General features: G+C 59.0%; 2 protein-coding genes across 2 annotated transcripts in view; both read right to left on the bottom strand.

Moving 5' to 3' along the window:
- Positions 1 to 7609: 7609 nt before the first annotated feature.
- On the bottom strand, positions 7610 to 13736 carry LOC144953399 (uncharacterized). Its single transcript, XM_078883975.1, has 2 exons — positions 12365 to 13736; positions 7610 to 8550 (listed from the first exon to the last, which is right to left on the bottom strand). Exons 1-2 carry the CDS (start codon positions 13637 to 13639, stop codon positions 8536 to 8538), a joined length of 1290 nt encoding a protein of 429 aa, XP_078740101.1. The 5' UTR covers positions 13640 to 13736; the 3' UTR covers positions 7610 to 8535.
- Positions 13737 to 19831: 6095 nt separating this feature from the next.
- LOC144953422 (dual specificity tyrosine-phosphorylation-regulated kinase 2-like) overlaps positions 19832 to 22310 on the bottom strand; it is a 53611-nt gene continuing 51132 nt past the window's right edge. The window contains exon 9 of the mRNA XM_078883999.1: positions 19832 to 19861. Coding sequence (XP_078740125.1) covers positions 19832 to 19861 — 30 coding nt within the window. The remainder of the gene's footprint in view (positions 19862 to 22310) is intronic.

Here is a 22310-nt window from a genome sequence, read left to right as displayed (position 1 = left end):
GACCCAGCAGGTGCCATGGGTTGACTGCTGTGCCAGGCTAGGTGCAGGAGGAGGTCACGGGACAGACCCAGCAGGTGCCATGGGTTGACTGCTGTGCCAGGCTAGGTGCAGGAGGAGGAGGTCACGTGACAGACCCAGCAGGTGCCATGGGTTGACTGCTGTGCCAGGCTAGGTGCAGGAGGAGGTCACGGGACAGACCCAGCAGGTGCCATGGGTTGACTGCTGTGCCAGGCTAGGTGCAGGAGGAGGAGGTCAGGTGACAGACCCAGCAGGTGCCATGGGTTGACTGCTGTGCCAGGCTAGGTGCAGGAGGAGGTCACGGGACAGACCCAGCAGGTGCCACGGGTTGACTGCTGTGCCAGGCTAGGTGCAGGAGGAGGTCACGGACACAATTGCAACGTTCTGTTGAGTCCGCTTATTTATTAGCAACAACAATCGATAAACAAACAATGGTCTAGATGTATATGTACACATTATTACATTATAACTTTATCTTATCTCGATCCTAACTCTTCACACGAACACGTGGCTAGGCAGGCTCTAGTCCATTGGGTGGTGAGTGTGGTGAGTGTGGTGAGTGTGGTGTGGTGAGTGTGGTGTGGTGTGGTGAGTGTGGGTGTTGAGTGTGGTGTGGTGGGGTGGTGTGGTGAGTGTAGGGGGTGAGTGTGGTGTTGTGAGTGTGGGTGGTGAGTGTGGGTGGTGAGTGTGTGTGGGTGGTGAGTGTGGGTGGTGAGTGTGGGTGGTGAGTGTGGGTGGTGAGTGTGGGTGGTGAGTGTGAGTGGTGAGTGTGGTGAGTGTGGGTGGTGAGTGTGTGTGGTGAGTGTGGGTGGTGAGTGTGGGTGGTGAGTGTGGGTGGTGAGTGCGGGTGGTGAGTGCGTGTGGTGAGTGTGAGTGGTGAGTGAATGTGGGTGGTGAGTGTGGTGTTGTGAGTGTGTGTGGTGAGTGTGAGTGGTGAGTGTGGGTGGTGAGTGTGTGTGGTGAGTGCGGGTGGTGAGTGCGGGTGGTGAGTGCGTATGGTGAGTGTGAGTGGTGAGTGAGTGTGGGTGGTGAGTGTGGTGTTGTGAGTGTGTGTGGTGAGTGTGGGTGGTGAGTGTGAGTGTGGTGAGTGTGGGTGGTGAGTGTGGGTGGTGAGTGCGGGTGGTGAGTGCGTGTGGTGAGTGTGAGTGGTGAGTGAGTGTGGGTGGTGAGTGTGGGTGGTGAGTGTGAGTGGTGAGTGCGGGTGGTGAGTGTGGTGAGTGTGGGTGGTGAGTGTGGTGAGTGCGGGTGGTGAGTGCGGGTGGTGAGTGTGGGTGGTGAGTGTGTGTAGTGAGTGTGTGTGGTGAGTGTGGGTGGTGTGTGTGGTGAGTGTGGGTGGTGAGTGTGGTGAGTGTGGGTGGTGAGTGTGTGTGGTGAGTGTGTGTAGTGAGTGAGTGTAGTGAGTGTGTGTGGTGAGTGTGGGTGGTGAGTGTGGGTGGTGAGTGTGTGTGGTGAGTGTGGGTGGTGAGTGTGGTGAGTGTGGGTGGTGAGTGTGGGTGGTGAGTGTGAGTGGTGAGTGTGTGTGGTGAGTGTGTGTGGTGAGTGAGTGTGGTGAGTGTGGGTGGTGAGTGTGGGTGGTGAGTGTGAGTGGTGAGTGTGGTGAGTGTGGGTGGTGAGTGTGGGTGGTGAGTGTGGGTGGTGAGTGTGGGTGGTGAGTGAGTGTGGTGAGTGTGAGTGGTGTGTGTGGTGAGTGTGTGTGGTGAGTGGGTGGTGAGTGGTAAGTGTGGGTGGTGAGTGTGGGTGGTGAGTGAGTGTAGTGAGTGTGGGTGGTGAGTGTGGGTGGTGAGTGGTGAGTGTGGGTGGTGAGTGTGGGTGGTGAGTGTGGGTGGTGAGTGAGTGTAGTGAGTGTGGGTGGTGAGTGTGGCTGGTGAGTGTGGGTGGTGTGTGTGGGTTGTGAGTGTGGGTGGTGTGGGTGAGTGAGTGTGGTGAGTTTGAGTGGTGAGTGTGTGTGGTGAGTGTGGGTGGTGAGTGTGGGTGGTGAGTGTGGGTGGTGAGTGTGGGTGGTGAGTGTGGGTGGTGTGTGTGTGTGGTGAGTGTGGGTGGTGAGTGTGGGTGGTGAGTGTGGCTGGTGAGTGTGGGTGGTGAGTGTGGGTGGTGAGTGTGGGTGGTGAGTGTGGGTGGTGAGTGGTGAGTGTGGGTTGTGAGTGTGGGTGGTGAGTGTGGGTGGTGAGTGTGGCTGGTGAGTGTGGGTGGTGTGTGTGGGTTGTGAGTGTGGGTGGTGAGTGTGGGTGGGTGGTGAGTGTGGGTGGTGAGTGTGGTGAGTGTGGGTGGTGAGTGTGGGTGGTGAGTGTGGTGAGTGGGTGGTGAGTGTGGGTGGTGAGTGGTGAGTGTGGGTGGTGAGTGTGGGTGGTGAGTGTGGGTGGTGAGTGTGGTGAGTGTGGGTGGTGAGTGTGGGTGGTGAGTGTGGTGAGTGGGTGGTGAGTGTGGGTGGTGAGTGGTGAGTGTGGGTGGTGAGTGTGGGTGGTGAGTGTGGGTGGTGAGTGTGGCTGGTGTGTGTGGGTTGTGAGTGTGGGTGGTGAGTGTGGGTGGTGAGTGTGGGTGGTGAGTGTGGGTGGTGAGTGTGGGTGGTGAGTGTGGGTGGTGAGTGTGGTGAGTGTGGGTGGTGAGTGTGGGTGGTGAGTGTGGTGAGTGGGTGGTGAGTGTGGGTGGTGAGTGGTGAGTGGGTGGTGAGTGTGGGTGGTGAGTGTGGGTGGTGAGTGTGGGTGGTGAGTGAGTGTGGTGAGTGTGGGTGGTGAGTGTGTGTGGTGAGTGTGAGTGGTGAGTGTGGTGATTGTGGGTGGTGATTGAGTGCGGTGAGTGTGGGTGGTGAGTGTGGGTGGTGAGTGTGGGTGGTGAGTGTGGTGTGGTGAGTGAGTGTGGTGAGTGTGAGTGGTGTGTGTGGTGAGTGTGTGTGGTGAGTGTGGGTGGTGAGTGGTGAGTGTGGGTGGTGAGTGTGGGTGGTGAGTGAGTGTAGTGAGTGTGGGTGGTGAGTGTGGGTGGTGAGTGGTGAGTGTGGGTGGTGAGTGGTGAGTGTGGGTGGTGAGTGTGGGTGGTGAGTGTGGGTGGTGAGTGAGTGTAGTGAGTGTGGGTGGTGAGTGTGGCTGGTGAGTGTGGGTGGTGTGTGTGGGTTGTGAGTGTGGGTGGTGTGGGTGATTGAGTGTGGTGAGTGTGAGTGGTGAGTGTGTGTGGTGAGTGTGGGTGGTGAGTGTGGGTGGTGAGTGTGGGTGGTGTGTGTGTGTGGTGAGTGTGGGTGGTGAGTGTGGGTGGTGAGTGTGGGTGGTGAGTGTGGGTGGTGAGTGTGGGTGGTGAGTGTGGGTGGTGAGTGGTGAGTGTGGGTGGTGAGTGTGGGTGGTGAGTGTGGGTGGTGAGTGTGGGTGGTGAGTGTGGCTGGTGAGTGTGGGTGGTGTGTGTGGGTTGTGAGTGTGGGTGGTGAGTGTGGGTGGTGAGTGTGGGTGGTGAGTGTGGTGAGTGTGGGTGGTGAGTGTGGGTGGTGAGTGGGTGGTGAGTGTGGGTGGTGAGTGTGGGTGGTGAGTGTGGGTGGTGAGTGTGGGTGGTGAGTGTGGTGAGTGTGGGTGGTGAGTGTGGGTGGTGAGTGGGTGGTGAGTGTGGGTGGTGAGTGGTGAGTGTGGGTGGTGAGTGTGGGTGGTGAGTGTGGCTGGTGAGTGTGGCTGGTGAGTGTGGGTGGTGAGTGTGGGTGGTGAGTGTGGGTGGTGAGTGTGGGTGGTGAGTGTGGGTGGTGAGTGTGGGTGGTGAGTGTGAGTGGTGAGTGTGGTGAGTGTGGGTGGTGAGTGTGGGTGGTGATTGAGTGCGGTGAGTGTGGGTGGTGAGTGTGGGTGGTGATTGAGTGCGGTGAGTGTGGGTGGTGAGTGTGGGTGGTGAGTGTGGGTGGTGAGTGTGGGTGGTGAGTGTGGGTGGTGAGTGGTGAGTGTGGGTTGTGAGTGTGGGTGGTGAGTGTGGGTGGTGAGTGTGGCTGGTGAGTGTGGGTGGTGTGTGTGGGTTGTGAGTGTGGGTGGTGAGTGTGGGTGGTGAGTGTGGTGAGTGTGGGTGGTGAGTGTGGGTGGTGAGTGTGGTGAGTGGGTGGTGAGTGTGGGTGGTGAGTGGTGAGTGTGGGTGGTGAGTGTGGGTGGTGAGTGTGGGTGGTGAGTGTGGTGAGTGTGGGTGGTGAGTGTGGGTGGTGAGTGTGGTGAGTGGGTGGTGAGTGTGGGTGGTGAGTGGTGTGTGTGGGTTGTGAGTGTGGGTGGTGAGTGTGGGTGGTGAGTGTGGTGAGTGTGGGTGGTGAGTGTGGGTGGTGAGTGTGGTGAGTGGGTGGTGAGTGTGGGTGGTGAGTGGTGAGTGTGGGTGGTGAGTGTGGGTGGTGAGTGTGGGTGGTGAGTGTGGGTGGTGAGTGTGGGTGGTGAGTGTGGGTGGTGAGTTTGGTGAGTGTGGGTGGTGAGTGTGGGTGGTGAGTGTGGTGAGTGGGTGGTGAGTGTGGGTGGTGGGTGGTGAGTGTGGGTGGTGGGTGGTGAGTGTGGGTGGTGAGTGTGGGTGGTGAGTGTGGCTGGTGAGTGTGGGTGGTGAGTGTGGCTGGTGAGTGTGGGTGGTGAGTGTGGGTGGTGAGTGTGGGTGGTGAGTGTGGGTGGTGAGTGGGTGGTGAGTGTGAGTGGTGAGTGTGGTGAGTGTGGGTGGTGATTGAGTGCGGTGAGTGTGGGTGGTGAGTGTGGGTGGTGAGTGTGGGTGGTGAGTGAGTGTGGTGAGTGTGAGTGGTGTGTGTGGTGAGTGTGTGTGGTGAGTGTGGGTGGTGAGTGGTGAGTGTGGGTGGTGAGTGTGGGTGGTGAGTGAGTGTAGTGAGTGTGGGTGGTGAGTGTGGGTGGTGAGTGGTGAGTGTGGGTGGTGAGTGGTGAGTGTGGGTGGTGAGTGTGGGTGGTGAGTGTGGGTGGTGAGTGAGTGTAGTGAGTGTGGGTGGTGAGTGTGGCTGGTGAGTGTGGCTGGTGAGTGTGGGTGGTGAGTGTGGGTTGTGAGTGTGGGTGGTGTGGGTGAGTGAGTGTGGTGAGTGTGAGTGGTGAGTGTGGGTGGTGAGTGTGGGTGGTGAGTGTGGGTGGTGTGTGTGTGTGGTGTGTGTGTGTGGTGAGTGTGGGTGGTGAGTGTGGGTGGTGAGTGTGGGTGGTGAGTGTGGCTGGTGAGTGTGGGTGGTGAGTGTGGGTGGTGAGTGTGGGTGGTGAGTGGTGAGTGTGGGTTGTGAGTGTGGGTGGTGAGTGTGGCTGGTGAGTGTGGGTGGTGTGTGTGGGTTGTGAGTGTGAGTGGTGAGTGTGGGTGGTGAGTGTGGGTGGTGAGTGTGGTGAGTGTGGGTGGTGAGTGTGGGTGGTGAGTGTGGTGAGTGGGTGGTGAGTGTGGGTGGTGAGTGGTGAGTGTGGGTGGTGAGTGTGGGTGGTGAGTGTGGGTGGTGAGTGTGGCTGGTGAGTGTGGGTGGTGTGTGTGGGTTGTGAGTGTGAGTGGTGAGTGTGGGTGGTGAGTGTGGGTGGTGAGTGTGGTGAGTGTGGGTGGTGAGTGTGGGTGGTGAGTGTGGTGAGTGGGTGGTGAGTGTGGGTGGTGAGTGGTGAGTGTGGGTGGTGAGTGTGGGTGGTGAGTGTGGGTGGTGAGTGTGGGTGCTGAGTGTGGTGAGTGGGTGGTGAGTGTGGGTGGTGAGTGGTGAGTGTGGGTGGTGAGTGTGGGTGGTGAGTGTGGCTGGTGTGTGTGGGTTGTGAGTGTGGGTGGTGAGTGTGGGTGGTGAGTGTGGGTGGTGAGTGTGGGTGGTGAGTGTGGTGAGTGTGGGTGGTGAGTGTGGGTGGTGAGTGTGGTGAGTGGGTGGTGAGTGTGGGTGGTGAGTGGTGAGTGTGGGTGGTGAGTGTGGGTGGTGAGTGTGGGTGGTGAGTGTGGTGAGTGGGTGGTGAGTGTGGGTGGTGAGTGGTGAGTGTGGGTGGTGAGTGTGGCTGGTGAGTGTGGCTGGTGAGTGTGGGTGGTGAGTGTGGGTGGTGAGTGTGGGTGGTGAGTGTGAGTGGTGAGTGTGGTGAGTGTGGGTGGTGATTGAGTGCGGTGAGTGTGGGTGGTGAGTGTGGGTGGTGAGTGTGGGTGGTGAGTGTGGGTGGTGAGTGTGGGTGGTGATTGAGTGCGGTGAGTGTGGGTGGTGAGTGTGGGTGGTGAGTGTGGGTGGTGAGTGTGTGTGGTGAGTGTGTGTGTAGGGAGTGTGGGTGGTGAGTGTGGGTGGTGATTGAGTGCGGTGAGTGTGGGTGGTGAGTGTGGGTGGTGAGTGTGGGTGGTGAGTGTGGGTGGTGAGTGTGGGTGGTGATTGAGTGCGGTGAGTGTGGGTGGTGAGTGTGGGTGGTGAGTGTGGGTGGTGAGTGTGGGTGGTGAGTGTGTGTGTAGGGAGTGTGGGTGGTGAGTGTGGGTGGTGATTGAGTGCGGTGAATGTGGGTGGTGAGTGTGGGTGGTGAGTGTAGGTGGTGAGTGTGGGTGGTGAGTGTGGTGAGTGTGGGTGTGGTGTGTGTGTTAGTGAGTGAGTAGTGAGTGTGAGTGGTGAGTGTAGTGAATGTGGGTGGTGAGTGTGGGTGGTGAGTGTGGGTGGTGAGTGTGGTGAGTGTGGGTGGTGATTGAGTGCGGTGAGTGTGGGTGGTGAGTGAGTGTGGTGAGTGTGGGTGGTGAGTGTGGTGAGTGTGGGTGGTGAGTGTGGGTGGTGAGTGTGGCTCCACTCCGCTACTCTGCCGTGGGCTGCCCACCACAGAGCACCAGGCGTTTGAGGAGCGAGCGGACTGAGCGTAGCGCCTTGCCCACACGCGCCATGACCCCTCGCTCCCTCTCCTCCTCCTCCTCCCTCTCCTCCTCTTCATCCTCCTGGTCGTTGTCGTCATCCTCCTCCTGCGTCTCCACCACCTCCTCCACCACCACCTCCACCACCTCCACCACCTCGGTCCTCTCTCCAAAGGTCTGGGTGAGCGGTGATGATGATGATGATGACGATGATGACGACGATGGGAGCTTCTCCTCCGGCTCCGCTCTGTGGAGAGAGAGGCAGCAGAACCGCAGCAGCACGTCATCGTCGTCATCATCGTCATCATCGTCATCATCGTCATCATCGTCGTCATCATCATCGTCAACATCGTCATCATCGTCATCATCGTCATCATCGTCGTCATCATCATCATCGTCATCATCGTCATCATCGTCATCATCGTCATCATCATCATCATCGTCAACATCGTCATCATCATCATCATCGTCATCATCGTCATCATCATCGTCATCATCATCGTCAACATCGTCATCATCGTCATCATCGTCATCATCGTCATCATCATCGTCATCATCATCGTCAACATCATCGTCAACATCGTCATCATCGTCAACATCGTCATCATCGTCAACATCGTCATCATCATCGTCGTCATCAGACCCACAGAGACCCATACTCATACAGACCCATATTCAGAGACCCACAGAGACCCATACTAATGTAGTAACGCTCACGACTCGTTCACACCGGAGTTGGAGGCACACTTGTTTATTTAACACCAACGTTGTGACATACACATTTGAGGGGGTATCGGCCCCCTCACCCGTCTATCTGAGGACACACCTCTCTAGCTAACCCTAGCCTGCCTCTGAGTCCTCCACTAATGGGCTAGGGGAGGCTATCTTGGCCCGACACTGGTCAGTCGGGCCCGGTACCCAGAGTCCAGACCAGCACTGGCTCTGGCTCTGGTACCACGCCACTGGCTCGAGCCTGCGCGGTCCTGATAAGGACGGCGTACCAGGGGGAGTCCAGGGCTCTATCTCAGACGTCTTCCGCCTCCTCTTCTTTAGCTAAACATCACTCCCGAGCCCTTCGATACAATCCCCTTTTATACCCAACCCCTCCCTGAGGGGTGGGGCCCCGGGGGATCATAACGACCGAATCGACCCCCCAGGGTGTCTGGCGCGGACGTCGCAGAGGGCACCTGCTTGTGCACACATGTAGCCCCGCCTACTGTGTTTGTTTACCATAGGCTGCCATGCATAACGGGCTCTCTCTCTAACACCCCTACATCACTCCCCCCCGCATAGCATGCAGCCGTCCCGGCTGCCAACATACAAAAATTTGACAATAAAGGTGCCTTCACCCCCTGACCGCGCGTGTGCCTCACTATTTTTTGAACAATAACAGGAACCAGAACAAGAACGCAACAACAAGATGAGAAACAACCCGACGCACCCCCCCGAATAAATACGAAGTCCGTAAAAAAAACAGCTTATATACAACCAGCAGGGAACCCACCCCGCACACACAACAAACGGTGAACCCAGCATATGTACATCCGAGGAGCGGGAAACACACCATCCACACAACACCCAATAAACACAACAGCTATGTACACATTTTCCGGCCTCACAACAGTTTGCGCATTTTAGCGCGCGTCCTTGCAGCGGGCCCCTCACACGGGGTAACCCCGCGTGGCGGACAATCAGGTGGCGACTGTCCGTCTTGAGGTGAGCATTCCTCTGACTCCGCGTGACCCTCGGCATCCGCAGGAGGGGTGATCGGGCGTGAGCCCGTCACTCCTGATGCTCCTGAAGGTGGCACAGCCGGCAAGGCATTAGGTGAGAGCGACGGAGACGGACCCAGCAAGTCGGCCGACCCCCCACATGTTTGGCCACGCGCGTGTGAAGTGGGGTTGTGAACCGCAGCGAAGGGTTTTAATCTGGAGGGGTGCACGAACCATCGCCGCTTCCCCCACTTGATGCGCACGCACTGCGGACGTAACACCTCCACCACTTCCACAGGGCCCCGCCACGGCCGCACAAGTTTAGAGGAGGTTGCCAGTGGCACCTGGGGGCAGTGCAACCATGCCTTGTCCCCCGGCTTCCACTGCAGCATGTGCGCTCGACTCAATCTGAGGCGCTCATTTGCCTTCTGACGGAGGTCAGAGTTTTGCATTGCAGCATCCCGTGCCTCGGTCAATTTGTCCAGATTAAATTTAACGTGGTCAGCCAGATTAGTTTTTCCCTGCGGCACGGGGATCCGCAACTGGGCACGAACAGGCGGGTCTGGTTCTCGGCCGTACATAAGGTAAAAGGGAGAAAACCCCGTAGCCGCATGGGGTGCCATCCGGTACGCCGCCAAGACCCCCTGAATTTGTAGGTCCCAATCCGTTTGCGAGTCCGAAACTTGTTGTGATAACATGGACGAGATGGTGCGATGCAAACGTTCGACCATCCCGTCAGTTTGTGGGTGATATGGGGAGGTCCGAATTTTCTTTGTGCCCAGGAGATCGCAGACTTGTCTGAGTAGTTTACCGGAAAAATTTCTGCCCTGGTCGGTCAGCAGCCTCTCCGGAGCACCTTTGTCCAGGACATAACCCTGAACAAAGGCCTCCACGATGGCTGCTGCCGACTGGTTGGCCAAAGGCCAGGCCATAGGCCAACGTGTAAAATACTCAACACCCGTCAACAAATATCTATTCCCTCTGGGGGTGGCGGGGAATGGTCCCAAAATGTCCAGAGCGACCAGCTCGTTTATCCTGGACACTTTGATCGATTGCAAGGGCGGGTTAGACTCCCGTGCCGGCGGTTTGCGTTGTGCACATTGAGGGCACGATCCCAACAAATCCCCCACATCCCTCGTCATGCCAGGCCAGTAAAAATCAAGTTGCAGCAAGGCGAGAGTCTTTTGGGTCCCCAGGTGTAGGAGGCGCTCATGAGCGGCCCATACCACCCTACCCCGCAACCCAGTAGGGACAACCAGCCGATGTCGACGTGACTTCCCGTCCCAATGCATTAGCAGACCTTGGCACATTTCCCATGCGTCGGAACCACCACTTTTTCCCCCCGCCGCACCGCCAACGCGACGTCGCCACCCGAGGAGGGAGACATCCTCCATCTGGAGGCGCCCCCATTCAATGACGGGCAACCCCAACAGGGAATCTTTGCCCTGCTGTTCGATCGAATTAGGAACCATTGCATCGTCGTCGTTGGCGGCCGCCAAGACAGGTACCGATGTGTCCCCTGGAGGCCTGCAACGTCCAGACCCCAGGAGGCATGCACACTCGGAGGTGGTTGGCAAGCGTGACAGAGCGTCCGCGTTGGTGTGGCGAACGCCCTTACGGTATGTGGTTTGGAAATCGTAATCCTGGAGGACCTCCAACCATCGGGACAATTGTCCCGATGGCTGTTGAACCCTCAGGGCGTACTGCAGTGCCGCATGATCTGTGCGGACGGTGAACTGCCGACCGTACAGATATGGGCGATACTGTTGGACGAAATGGACAATTGCCAACAGTTCCCTACGGGTGACACAATACCGTTGCTCCGCTGGAGACAACACCCGACTGCCGTACGCAACCACATGTTCCACGCCGTCAACCACCTGGGAGAGCACGCCCCCAATACCCGTGTTGCTCGCATCGGTGTCGAGCAAGAACGGTTTTGAAAAATCAGGGTAAATCAGGGGAGGAGCGTTTACCAAAGCATCCCGAAGGGAGCAAAAAGCAGCCTCCTCCTCCTGACCCCAGCAAAACCGAACCCCTTTAGATGTTAAAGCATGTAGGGGTTTGGCGATAGTCGCAAAATTAGCGACGAAGCGTCTATAATACGACGCAAACCCAATAAAACTCCTAACCTCTCCCACTGAGGTGGGAGTCGGCCAGGAGCTTACACACTGCGTTTTGGCGGGATCGGTAGAAATACCTGAGCGCCCCACGATGTGCCCCAAATAACGCACCGACTCGCGTAACAAATGGCATTTTTGGGGCTTAAATTTCAAATTAGCAGCCCGCATCTTTAGGAAAACCGCCCGCAACCTCTGGAGATGTTCCTCAAAAGTTTTGCCAAAGACAATGACGTCATCCAAATAAATCAGGCACGACTCCCATTGCAATCCAGCCAAAACCAATTCCATCAACCGCTGGAAAGTTGCCGGCGCTGAGTGTAAGCCCATCGGCAACCGGTTGAATTGAAACAGGCCGTGCGGAGTACGGAAAGCAGTTTTAGGCTTTGAATCATCGTCCAGAGGAAGCTGCCAGAATCCCGAAAGTAAGTCCAATGTGGAGAAGAATCGCGCTACCGCCAAGGCGTCAAGCGATTCGTCCATCCGTGGGAGCGGGTATGCGTCGGCAACCGTAATTTTATTAAGGCGCCGAAAGTCAACGCAAAACCGCAACGAACCGTCCTGCTTCTTAACCAGGACGATCGGCGCTCCCCAAGGGCTGTTGGAGGGAGAAATTATGTCGGCGGCTAGCATGTCATCAACAGCCGATTTGACATGGTCCTTTTCGGCGGGACTCAACCGAAAAGGATTTTGGCGTATTGGCGCGCTGTCACCCGTATCAATATGGTGACGCAGCAGATGAGTGCAGCCCAAATCGTATTTATCCCGACTGAAAACGTCGGAAAATTCCCTCAGTAGTGTCTTAAGACGTTGGCGCTCTAAATTTGACAGGTCCGTCGATCCCGCGCAAAGCGCCTCGAGCCACCCTTCATCGCTGTCTGAATGTGGTCGCGGTGCAGGGGCAGCGCCGACATGACTCGCGACGGGTTCCTCACAGGGCACCGGCGTTGCGTGAGCAAGCACGGTCCCCTGTGGGACCACCACCGTCTGCGAGCCCACATTGAGGACCGCGATGAAGGGTTCTCCATCCCCTCTCACTATGGTCTGGGCCGGGAGTAAATTAGGTCCACTGACCCCGGCCCTAGACGGTCCCAGCAAAACCCCTTGAGCCCCAATGCCCTTAGCGAAGGGCCGCCGAAGTCTCAAAGGAATTAACATTTGCGCCCCCGGAGGAACGCGCACCGTTCTATCTACGAACGCCGGCACCGTCGCGAACGCCGTCCGGCTCGTAGCGGGGGATGGCAAAAACGCCATGCGTCGGCCCGATGGGAGCTCAATGCATCCCTGGTCGATTAATATCCTAATCGGCATTTTGGCCAGGAAATCCGTCCCCAGCAGGCACGGAACCGCCAGCGAGGAGGAAACAAAAATCGGCCCAGATAATTTAATATCCCCGACACAAATTTGGGCTCGAATTTGTCCGATGATGCCAAGTGAACCCCCGTTAGCAGCAAAGAATGGCACATTAACAGGCATCAAAGGACGGCTCTGGGCAGGGAGAATGTTATAAATCAACTCCGAAATAATGGTCGCCGATGCTCCTGTATCGACCAGGATGCGCACCTCGACCCCATCGATGTGACCCACAACGGCCGACGACCCCGATGACGCGGCTACAACCCGATGGGCCAACACGGACCACTGGCTGGGTTCAATGTGAGTACCCAGAGCGGTGCGTGTTGGTGCCATGGTACGCGATATTTGCCCCCCCTTCGCTGCGGTGTTCGAGTGTGTGACGGGCGTGTGCGTGGGCCAAACATGAGGGGTGCCGCGACTCGCCGGATTATGATGGTGGAGCTTGTGACGAGGGCCGGCGTCCCGTTGAGGTGTCGTTCCGCGCTGCCGAGGAGAGCGGCACCCCGAGGCGACGTGGCCCCGGATGCCGCAGTTATAACAGCGTGGAAGCGCTGGTGGCGACGATGGACGTTGTAGACGGCTTGAACCGGCCCGGTCCTCCCGCGCTCCCGCTCCGTGCTGCCGTTGATGGTTGATGGCGCAAACCTCTTCCGCCGGGAGGGTGGCCGCAGCGACGGCGCGCCCGCTCGCCGCCTTGCTGGCCTTCCGTCGTTGAGAGGACAGGTTTGCGTGGAGGAGACGGGCCGCTTGGAGGGAGCACATCTCTGCATCGTCCTGTGCGACAATGACGATGTCTAAGTCGTCCGCCAGCAAAAGTATCTTCTCTGTCACCATGGCGTCGACACCCTCGTCATCCATTCGTGGAAAGGCCTCCTTCGCCAGTGCCAGGAGGCTTGTGCGGTACGCCAGGGGCGACTCCTTCGTCCCCCGCTGGCGATCGTAAAAGAGTTGGCGACAGTCCGATGGTGGACCATATACCGCCGACAGCACCTGCATCGCCTTCCGCAGCGTGGAGCGCCTCTCCTTTGAAGCCGATGTTAGAGTGGCGAGGGCGTCGCTGTCGAGAAGTGCTGGCAGCGCGCGGAGAGCCTCGGCGTCTGTCCACTGTGCCATCTCCTGGTGAGCGAGGAAGCGCCGCTGGAAGCCGCCCCAGTCGCCATCCTCGGCCACAAATTCCTTGAGTGGAGGTAGCCGCTGATGTAAGGCAGCGGCTGCAGAGGAAGAACGCACTCCCTCGTCCGCCTCACTCAACTCAGCGTCGGCACGAACCAGCGATGGCATCGCCGGTCGCACCCGTGGTGACGCGGCAGGCACTGTACTCCCGCCGTTGGACGCGATGCTTAGAGCAGCCACGCCCTCAACAGCAGCTGCGGCGATGGCGGGAGTTTCAAAATGTTGCTCCGTTGAAATGGCGGGAAGGCGCTGTGGTCGTTGGCTGCTGTCGCCTCGTGGCGGTCCCGCAGCCCCCAGCCGCGTGATGTTGTCGAGCATGGCGGCTGCGGCGTACAGCAGCTCGGCCAGCTTCGCGTGCGCCTGCCTCAGCCCCTCCGTCGACGGCTCCCCTTCCTCCAGCTGCTGTGGCGTGGATGCACCCAGCCCCGGCTGCTCGATGGCATCTTCAGCCATCTCGGGCCCTCCGACTGCAGCGGTGTCCTCCGCCCCTGGTACTCCGACTCGAGTCGTCCGGCGTGTATCCATGTTCGTACTTTGTTTCACTTCTGACGCCAGATGTAGTAACGCTCACGACTCGTTCACACCGGAGTTGGAGGCACACTTGTTTATTTAACACCAACGTTGTGACATACACATTTGAGGGGGTATCGGCCCCCTCACCCGTCTATCTGAGGACACACCTCTCTAGCTAACCCTAGCCTGCCTCTGAGTCCTCCACTAATGGGCTAGGGGAGGCTATCTTGGCCCGACACTGGTCAGTCGGGCCCGGTACCCAGAGTCCAGACCAGCACTGGCTCTGGCTCTGGTACCACGCCACTGGCTCGAGCCTGCGCGGTCCTGATAAGGACGGCGTACCAGGGGGAGTCCAGGGCTCTATCTCAGACGTCTTCCGCCTCCTCTTCTTTAGCTAAACATCACTCCCGAGCCCTTCGATACAATCCCCTTTTATACCCAACCCCTCCCTGAGGGGTGGGGCCCCGGGGGATCATAACGACCGAATCGACCCCCCAGGGTGTCTGGCGCGGACGTCGCAGAGGGCACCTGCTTGTGCACACATGTAGCCCCGCCTACTGTGTTTGTTTACCATAGGCTGCCATGCATAACGGGCTCTCTCTCTAACACCCCTACACTAATAGAGCCCATACAGACCCACCGAGACCCATACTCAGAGACCCATACTCATAGAGACCCATACAGACCCACCGAGACCCATAGACCCATAGAGACCCACGTAGACCAGAAGTGACTTGGCCATCTCAGCTGATAGCCGAATCACGTGGGCTGATAACATCATCATCATCATCATCTCCATCGCGTGGACATTCATAGCGGCAGTCAATTACTCAACGTGGAGGGGGAAATCTGGAGGACCCTGAGAAGAATCCACGCAGTGACCACCACGGGGACAGAAACGCAGACTGCAGATATACAGCAGCAGCAGGCATCGTCAGGGTCGGGATCGAGCCCACGACCTCCTGTACACCAGGCGAGGTAGTTAACATCTCATCAGGGTTGGGATCGAACCCACGAACCTCCTGTAGACCAGGCGAGGTAGTTAACATCTCATCAGGGTTGGGATCGAACCCACGACCTTCTGTAGACCAGGCGAGGTAGTTAACATCTCATCAGGGTCGGGATCGAACCCACAACCTCCTGTGTACCAGGCGAGTTGGTTAACGTCTCATCAGGGTCTGGATCGAACCCACGATCTCCTGCGTACCAGGCGAGGTAGTTAACATCTCATCAGGGTCTGGATCGAACCCACGACCTCCTGCGTACCAGGCGAGGTAGTCAACATCTCATCTGGGTCGGGATCGAACCCACGACCTCCTGTGTACCAGGCGAGGTAGTTAACATCTCATCAGGGTCTGGATCGAACCCACGACCTCCTGCGTACCAGGCGAGTTGGTTAACGTCTCATCAGGGTCGGAATTGAACCCACGACCTCCTGCGTACCAGGCTAGTTGGTTAACGTCTCATCAGGGTCGGGATGGAACCCACGACCTCCTGCGTACCAGGCGAGGTAGTTAACATCTCATCAGGGTCGGGATCGAACCCACGACCTCCTGCGTACCAGGCGAGGTAGTTAACATCTCATCAGGGTCGGAATCGAACCCACGACCTCCTGCGTACCAGGCGAGTTGGTTAACGTCTCATCAGGGTCGGGATCGAACCCACGACCTCCTGCGTACCAGGCGAGGTAGTTAACATCTCATCAGGGTCGGGATCGAACCCACGACCTCCTGCGTACCAAGCGAGGTAGTTAACATCTCATCAGGGTCGGGATCGAACCCACGACCTCCTGCGTACCAGGCGAGTTGGTTAACGTCTCATCAGGGTCGGGATCGAACCCACGACCTCCTGCGTACCAGGCGAGGTAGTTAACATCTCATCTGGGTCGGGATCGAACCCACGACCTCCTGTAGACCAGGCGATGTAGTTAACATCTCATCTGGGTCGGGATCGAACCCACGACCTCCTGCGTACCAGGCGATGTAGTTAACATCTCATCAGGGTCGGGATCGAACCCACGACCTCCTGCGTACCAGGCGATGTAGTTAACATCTCATCAGGGTCGGGATCGAACCCACGACCTCCTGCGTACCAGGCGAGGTAGTTAACATCTCATCAGGGTCGGGATCGAACCCACGACCTCCTGCGTACCAGGCGATGTAGTTAACATCTCATCAGGGTCGGGATCGAACCCACGACCTCCTGCGTACCAGGCGATGTAGTTAACATCTCATCAGGGTCTGGATCGAACCCACGACCTCCTGCGTACCAGGCGAGTTGGTTAACGTCTCATCAGGGTCGGAATTGAACCCACGACCTCCTGCGTACCAGGCTAGTTGGTTAACGTCTCATCAGGGTCTGGATCGAACCCACGACCTCCTGCGTACCAGGCGAGGTAGTTAACATCTCATCAGGGTCGGGATCGAACCCACGACCTCCTGCGTACCAGGCGAGGTAGTTAACATCTCATCAGGGTCGGAATCGAACCCACGACCTCCTGCGTACCAGGCGAGTTGGTTAACGTCTCATCAGGGTCGGGATCGAACCCACGACCTCCTGCGTACCAGGCGAGGTAGTTAACATCTCATCAGGGTCTGGATCGAACCCACGACCTCCTGCGTACCAGGCGAGGTAGTTAACATCTCATCAGGGTCGGGATCGAACCCACGACCTCCTGCGTACCAGGCGAGTTGGTTAACGTCTCATCAGGGTCGGGATCGAACCCACGACCTCCTGCGTACCAGGCGAGGTAGTTAACATCTCATCTGGGTCGGGATCGAACCCACGACCTCCTGTAGACCAGGCGATGTAGTTAACATCTCATCTGGGTCGGGATCGAACCCACGACCTCCTGCGTACCAGGCGAGGTAGTTAACATCTCATCAGGGTCGGGATCGAACCCACGACCTCCTGCGTACCAGGCGAGGTAGTTAACATCTCATCAGGGTCGGGATCGAACCCACGACCTCCTGCGTACCAGGCGATGTAGTTAACATCTCATCAGGGTCGGGATCGAACCCACGACCTCCTGCGTACCAGGCGATGTAGTTAACATCTCATCAGGGTCGGGATCGAACCCACGACCTCCTGCGTACCAGGCGAGGTAGTTAACATCTCATCAGGGTCGGGATCGAACCCACGACCTCCTGCGTACCAGGCGATGTAGTTAACATCTCATCAGGGTCGGGATCGAACCCACGACCTCCTGCGTACCAGGCGATGTAGTTAACGTCTCATCAGGGTCGGGATCGAACCCACGACCTCCTGCGTACCAGGCGAGGTAGTTAACATCTCATCTGGGTCGGGATCGAACCCACGACCTCCTGTAGACCAGGCGAGGTAGTTAACATCTCATCTGGGTCGGGATCGAACCCACGACCTCCTGCGTACCAGGCGAGGTAGTTAACATCTCATCTGGGTCCGGATCGAACCCACGACCTCCTGCGTACCAGGCGAGGTAGTTAACATCTCATCTGGGTCGGGATCGAACCCACGACCTCCTGCGTACCAGGCGAGGTAGTTAACATCTCATCTGGGTCCGGATCGAACCCACGACCTCCTGCGTACCAGGCGAGGTAGTTAACATCACATCAGGGTCTGGTTCGAACCCACGACCTCCTGCGTACCAGGCGAGGTAGTTAACATCTCATCAGGGTCGGGATCGAGCCCACGACCTCCTGCGTACCAGGCGAGGTAGTTAACATCACATCAGGGTCTGGATCGAACCCACGACCTCCTGCGTACCAGGCGAGGTAGTTAACATCTCATCAGGGTCTGGATCGAACCCACGACCTCCTGTGTACCAGGCGAGTTGGTTAACGTCTCATCAGGGTCGGGATCGAACCCACGACCTCCTGCGTACCAGGCGAGGTAGTTAACATCTCATCAGGGTCGGGATCGAGCCCACGATCTCCTGCGTACCAGGCGAGGTAGTTAACATCTCATCAGGGTCGGAATCGAACCCACGACCTCCTGCGTACCAGGCGAGTTGGTTAACGTCTCATCAGGGTCGGGATCGAACCCACGACCTCCTGCGTACCAGGCGAGGTAGTTAACATCTCATCAGGGTCGGGATCGAACCCACGACCTCCTGCCTACCAGGCGAGGTAGTTAACATCTCATCTGGGTCGGGATCGAACCCACGACCTCCTGTACACCAGGCGATGTAGTTAACATCTCATCAGGGTCGGGATCGAACCCACGACCTCCTGCGTACCAGGCGAGTTTGTTAACGTCTCATCAGGGTCTGGATCGAACCCACGACCTCCTGCGTACCAGGCGAGGTACACACAGAGAGAGACTCACCGTGGCTCAGCAACTGCAGAGCCCTGCACAGGAGTGGTGCTGGTTGTGGTGGTGGCCCAGTTGGTGGTGTCGGCCCAGCTGGTGGTGGTGGCCCGGGTGGTGGTGGTGGTGGAGGTAGCCCTGATGGTGGTGGAGGTAGCCCTGATGGTGGTGGGGGTGGCCCTGGTGGTGGTGGTGGTGGTGGGGGTGGCCCTGATGGTGGTGGTGGTGGTGGTGGTGGGGGTGGCCCTGATGGTGGTGGTGGTGGTGGCCCTGATGGTGGTGGGGGTGGCCCTGATGGTGGTGGTGGTGGTGGGGGTGGCCCTGATGGTGGTGGTGGGGGTGGCCCTGATGGTGGTGGTGGTGGTGGGGGTGGCCCTGGTGGTGGTGGTGGGGGTGGCCCTGATGGTGGTGGTGGTGGTGGGGGTGGCCCTGGTGGTGGTGGTGGGGGTGGCCCTGATGGTGGTGGTGGTGGTTGGGGTGGCCCTGATGGTGGTGGCCCTGATGGTGGTGGGGGTGGCCCTGATGGTGGTGGGGGTGGTGGTGGCCCTGATGGTGGTGGGGGTGGCCCTGATGGTGGTGGGGGTGGCCCTGATGGTGGTGGGGATAGCCCTGATGGTGGTGGTGGCCCTGATGGTGGTGGTGGGGGTGGCCCTGATGGTGGTGGTGGTGGGGGTGGCCCTGATGGTGGTGGTGGTGGTGGGGGTGGCCCTGGTGGTGGTGGTGGCCCTGATGGTGGTGGTGTTGGTGGGGGTGGCCCTGATGGTGGTGGCCCTGATGGTGGTGGGGGTGGCCCTGATGGTGGTGGGGGTGGTGGTGGCCCTGATGGTGGTGGGGGTGGCCCTGATGGTGGTGGGGGTGGCCCTGATGGTGGTGGGGATAGCCCTGATGGTGGTGGTGGCCCTGATGGTGGTGGTGGGGGTGGCCCTGATGGTGGTGGTGGTGGTGGGGGTGGCCCTGATGGTGGTGGGGGTGGCCCTGATGGTGGTGGTGGTGGTGGGGGTGGCCTTGATGGTGGTGGGGGTGGCCCTGATGGTGGTGGGGGTGGCCCTGATGGTGGTGGGTGTAGCCCTGATGGTGGTTGTGGTGGCCCTGGTGGTGGTGGGGGTGGCCCTGGTGGTGGTGGGGGTGGCCCTGATGGTGGTGGGTGTAGCCCTGATGGTGGTTGGGGTAGCCCTGATGGTGGTGGTGGTGGTGGGGGTGGCCTTGATGGTGGTGGGGGTGGCCTTGATGGTGGTGGGGGTGGCCCTGATGGTGGTGGGTGTAGCCCTGATGGTGGTTGTGGTGGCCTGGGTGGTGGTGGGGGTGGCCCTGATGGTGGTGGGTGTAGCCCTGATGGTGGTTGTGGTGGCCTGGGTGGTGGTGGTGGTGGTGGGGGTAGCCCTGATAGTGGTGGGTGTAGCCCTGATGGTGGTGGGGGTAGCCCTGATGGTGGTGGGGGTGGCTCTGATGGTGGTGGGTGTAGCCCTGATGGTGGTTCTGGTGGCCCTGGTGGTGGTGGGGGTGGCCCTGATGGTGGTGGGGGTGGCCCTGATGGTGGTGGTGGCCCGGGTGGTGGTGGTGGTGGGGGTAGCCCTGATGGTGGTGGTGGGGGTGGCCCTGATGGTGGTGGTGGCCCGGGTGGTGGTGGTGGGCATAGCCCTGCTGGTGGTGGTGGGGGTAGCCCTGCTAGTGGTGGTGGGGGTGGCCCTGATGGTGGTGGCTCGGGTGGTGGCCCTGATGGTGGTGGGGGTGGCCCTGATGGTGGTGGTGGCTCGGGTGGTGGCCCTGATGGTGGTGGGGGTGGCCCTGATGGTGGTGGTGGCCCTGATGGTGGTGGTGGCTCGGGTGGTGGTGGTGGTGGGCATAGCCCTAATGGTGGTGGTGGTGGTGGCCCTGGTGGTGGTGGTGGTTTGTAGCCAGCTGTGAGCCAGCGCCTGTTCAGGCGTCATGCGGAGATTGGGATCCCATCTGGTGGGAGACGCACACCACGTGGTGGACAGGGGCGAGGTGAGAAGATCAGTGACAGTGTGGGAGGTGGGGGGAGAGTGGGGAGATGGTGGCGTGGGTGGGTGGGGGGGTAGAGATGGAGAGGGGGGGAGGGAGATGGTGGTGAGTGTGGGTGGTGAGTGTGGTGAGTGTGTGTAGTGAGTGAGTGTGGGTGGTGAGTGTGGGTGGTGAGGATGGTGAGTGTGGGGTGGTGAGTGAGTGTGGTGAGTGGGGGTGGTGAGTGAGTGTGGTGAGTGAGGGTGGGGGGGTAGAGATGGAGAGGGGGGAGGGAGATGGTGGTGTGGGTGGGGGGGTAGAGATGGAGAGGGGGGGGAGGGAGATGGTGGTGAGTGTGGGTGGTGAGTGTGGTGAGTGTGTGTAGTGAGTGAGTGTGGGTGGTGAGTGTGGGTGGTGAGTGTGGGTGGTGAGTGTGGTGAGTGTGTGTAGTGAGTGAGTGTGGGTGGTGAGTGTGGGTGGTGAGGGAGTGTGTGGTGAGTGAGGGTGGGGGGGTAGAGATGGAGAGGGGGGGAGGGAGATGGTGGTGTTGGTGGTGGGGGGGGGGTAGAGATGGAGAGGGGGGGAGGGAGATGGTGGTGAGTGTGGGTGGTGAGTGTGGTGAGTGTGTGTAGTGAGTGAGTGTGGGTGGTGAGTGTGGGTGGTGAGGATGGTGAGTGTGGGTGGTGAGTGAGTGTGGTGAGTGGGGGTGGTGAGTGAGGGTGGGGGGGGTAGAGATGGAGAGGGGGGGGAGGGAGATGGTGGTGAGTGTGGGTTGTGAGTGTGGTGAGTGTGTGTAGTGAGTGAGTGTGGGTGGTGAGTGTGGGTGGTGAGGGATGGTGAGTGTGGGGTGGTGAGTGAGTGTGGTGAGTGGGGGTGGTGAGTGAGTGTGGTGAGTGAGGGTGGGGGGGGTAGAGATGGAGAGGGGGGGGGTAGATGGTGGAGTGGGGGGGGGGGAGTGGGGTGGAGTTGGTGGGGGGGGGAGGGGGTGTGGGTGGAGAGGGTGGGAGGGTGGTGTGTGTGTGTGGTGTGTGAGTGTGGGGTGAGTGGGTGTGGTGAGTGAGTGTGTGGTGGGTGGTGGTGTGGGTGGTGTGGGTGGTGAGTGGGGGTGGGTGTGGGGTGGTGGGGTGGTGGTGGTGTGGGGTGGGGGGGGGTGTGTGAGGTGAGGGGGTGGGAGGGGATGGTGGGTGGTGGGTGGGGGGGGGTGAGTGGGGTGGGGGTGGGGTGGTGGGGAGTGTGGGTGGTGGGTGTGGTGAGTGGGTGAGGGTGGTGAGTGTGGTGGTGGTGGTGGGGGGGTTGATGAGTGGGGGGTGGGTGGTGGGGGTGGTGGTGGAGTGGGTGGGTGGATGGCTGTCAATCTGCACGGTTTATTCCTGTGTTATTGTGCAGAGAGTTTGAGTTGTCAGGTCCGTACGGAGAGCAGCCGTTTCAATGCTGGGTATATAAAACTAAGTTGCGGTCTTTTTGTTTGTTCCTTGTGATGGGACTTTGCAGGATGTACGTTCAGATGTGTAAGGGTCACTGAGTGATCAATAAAGGTCTGAGTTGGGTCTGTAGTAAGGTAGGGCACTGATAAGGTGTTGACAGGTGTGGTGTTGAGTGAGTGGGGATGAGTGAGTGGGGGTGAGTGAGTGGGGGGGTGAGTGAGTGGGGGTGGATGAGTGGGGGGTGAGTGAGTGGGGTGAGTGAGTGGGGGTGAGTGAGTGGGGTGAGTGAGTGAGTGAGTGGGGGTGATGTGTGAGAGGATGTGAGTGAGTGGGGTGAGTGAGTGAGTGGGGGTGGGTGAGTGAGTGAGTGGGACGAGTGAGTGAGTGGTGGAGTGAGTGGAGTGAGTGAGTGGGAGTGATTGGGGGAGTGAGTGAGTGAGTGATGGGGTGAGTGAGTGAGTGGGAGTGAGTGAGTGAGTGTGTGGGGATGAGTGAGTGAGTGAGGGGGATGAGTGAGTGAGTGGGGATGAGTGAGTGAGTGGGAGTGAGTGAGTGAGTGGGATGATGAGTGAGTGGTGGGATGAGTGATGAGTGGGGGTGAGTGAGTGAGTGGAGTGGGGTGAGTGAGTGAGTGGGGGATGAGTGAGTGAGTGGGGATGGAGTGAGTGAGTGGGGGATGAGTGAGTGAGTGAGTGGGGATGAGTGAGTGAGTGAGTGGGGATGAGGGTGTGAGTGGGTGGGGGTGAGTGAGTGGGGGGTGGTGAGTGAGTGGTGAGTGAAGTGGGGGTGAGTGGTGGTAGTGGGGATGAGTGGTGAGGGATGAGTGGGGGGGTGAGCGAGTGGGGGGTGAGTGAGTGAGTGAGTTGGTGGGATGAGTGAGTGAGTGGGGATGAAGTGAGTGAGTGGGTGGGGGTGAGTGGTGAGTGAGTGGGGAGAGTGAGTGAGTGAGTGGTGGGATCAGGTGAGTGAGTGTGTGGAGTGGGGGATTGGAGTAAGTGAGTGAGTGGGGC

Source organism: Lampetra fluviatilis, chromosome 76, assembly GCF_964198595.1.
Source record: "Lampetra fluviatilis chromosome 76, kcLamFluv1.1, whole genome shotgun sequence".
Taxonomy (NCBI): Eukaryota; Metazoa; Chordata; class Hyperoartia; order Petromyzontiformes; family Petromyzontidae; genus Lampetra; species Lampetra fluviatilis.
The sequence above is the reverse complement of the archived record's forward strand: the minus strand, read 5'-3'. Positions and strand labels throughout refer to the sequence as shown.

Coding starts and splice junctions, on each gene's coding strand:
- LOC144953399 (XM_078883975.1), bottom strand. CDS start 13,639: ATGGATACACGCCGGACGACTCGAGTCGGAGTACCAGGGGCGGAGGAC.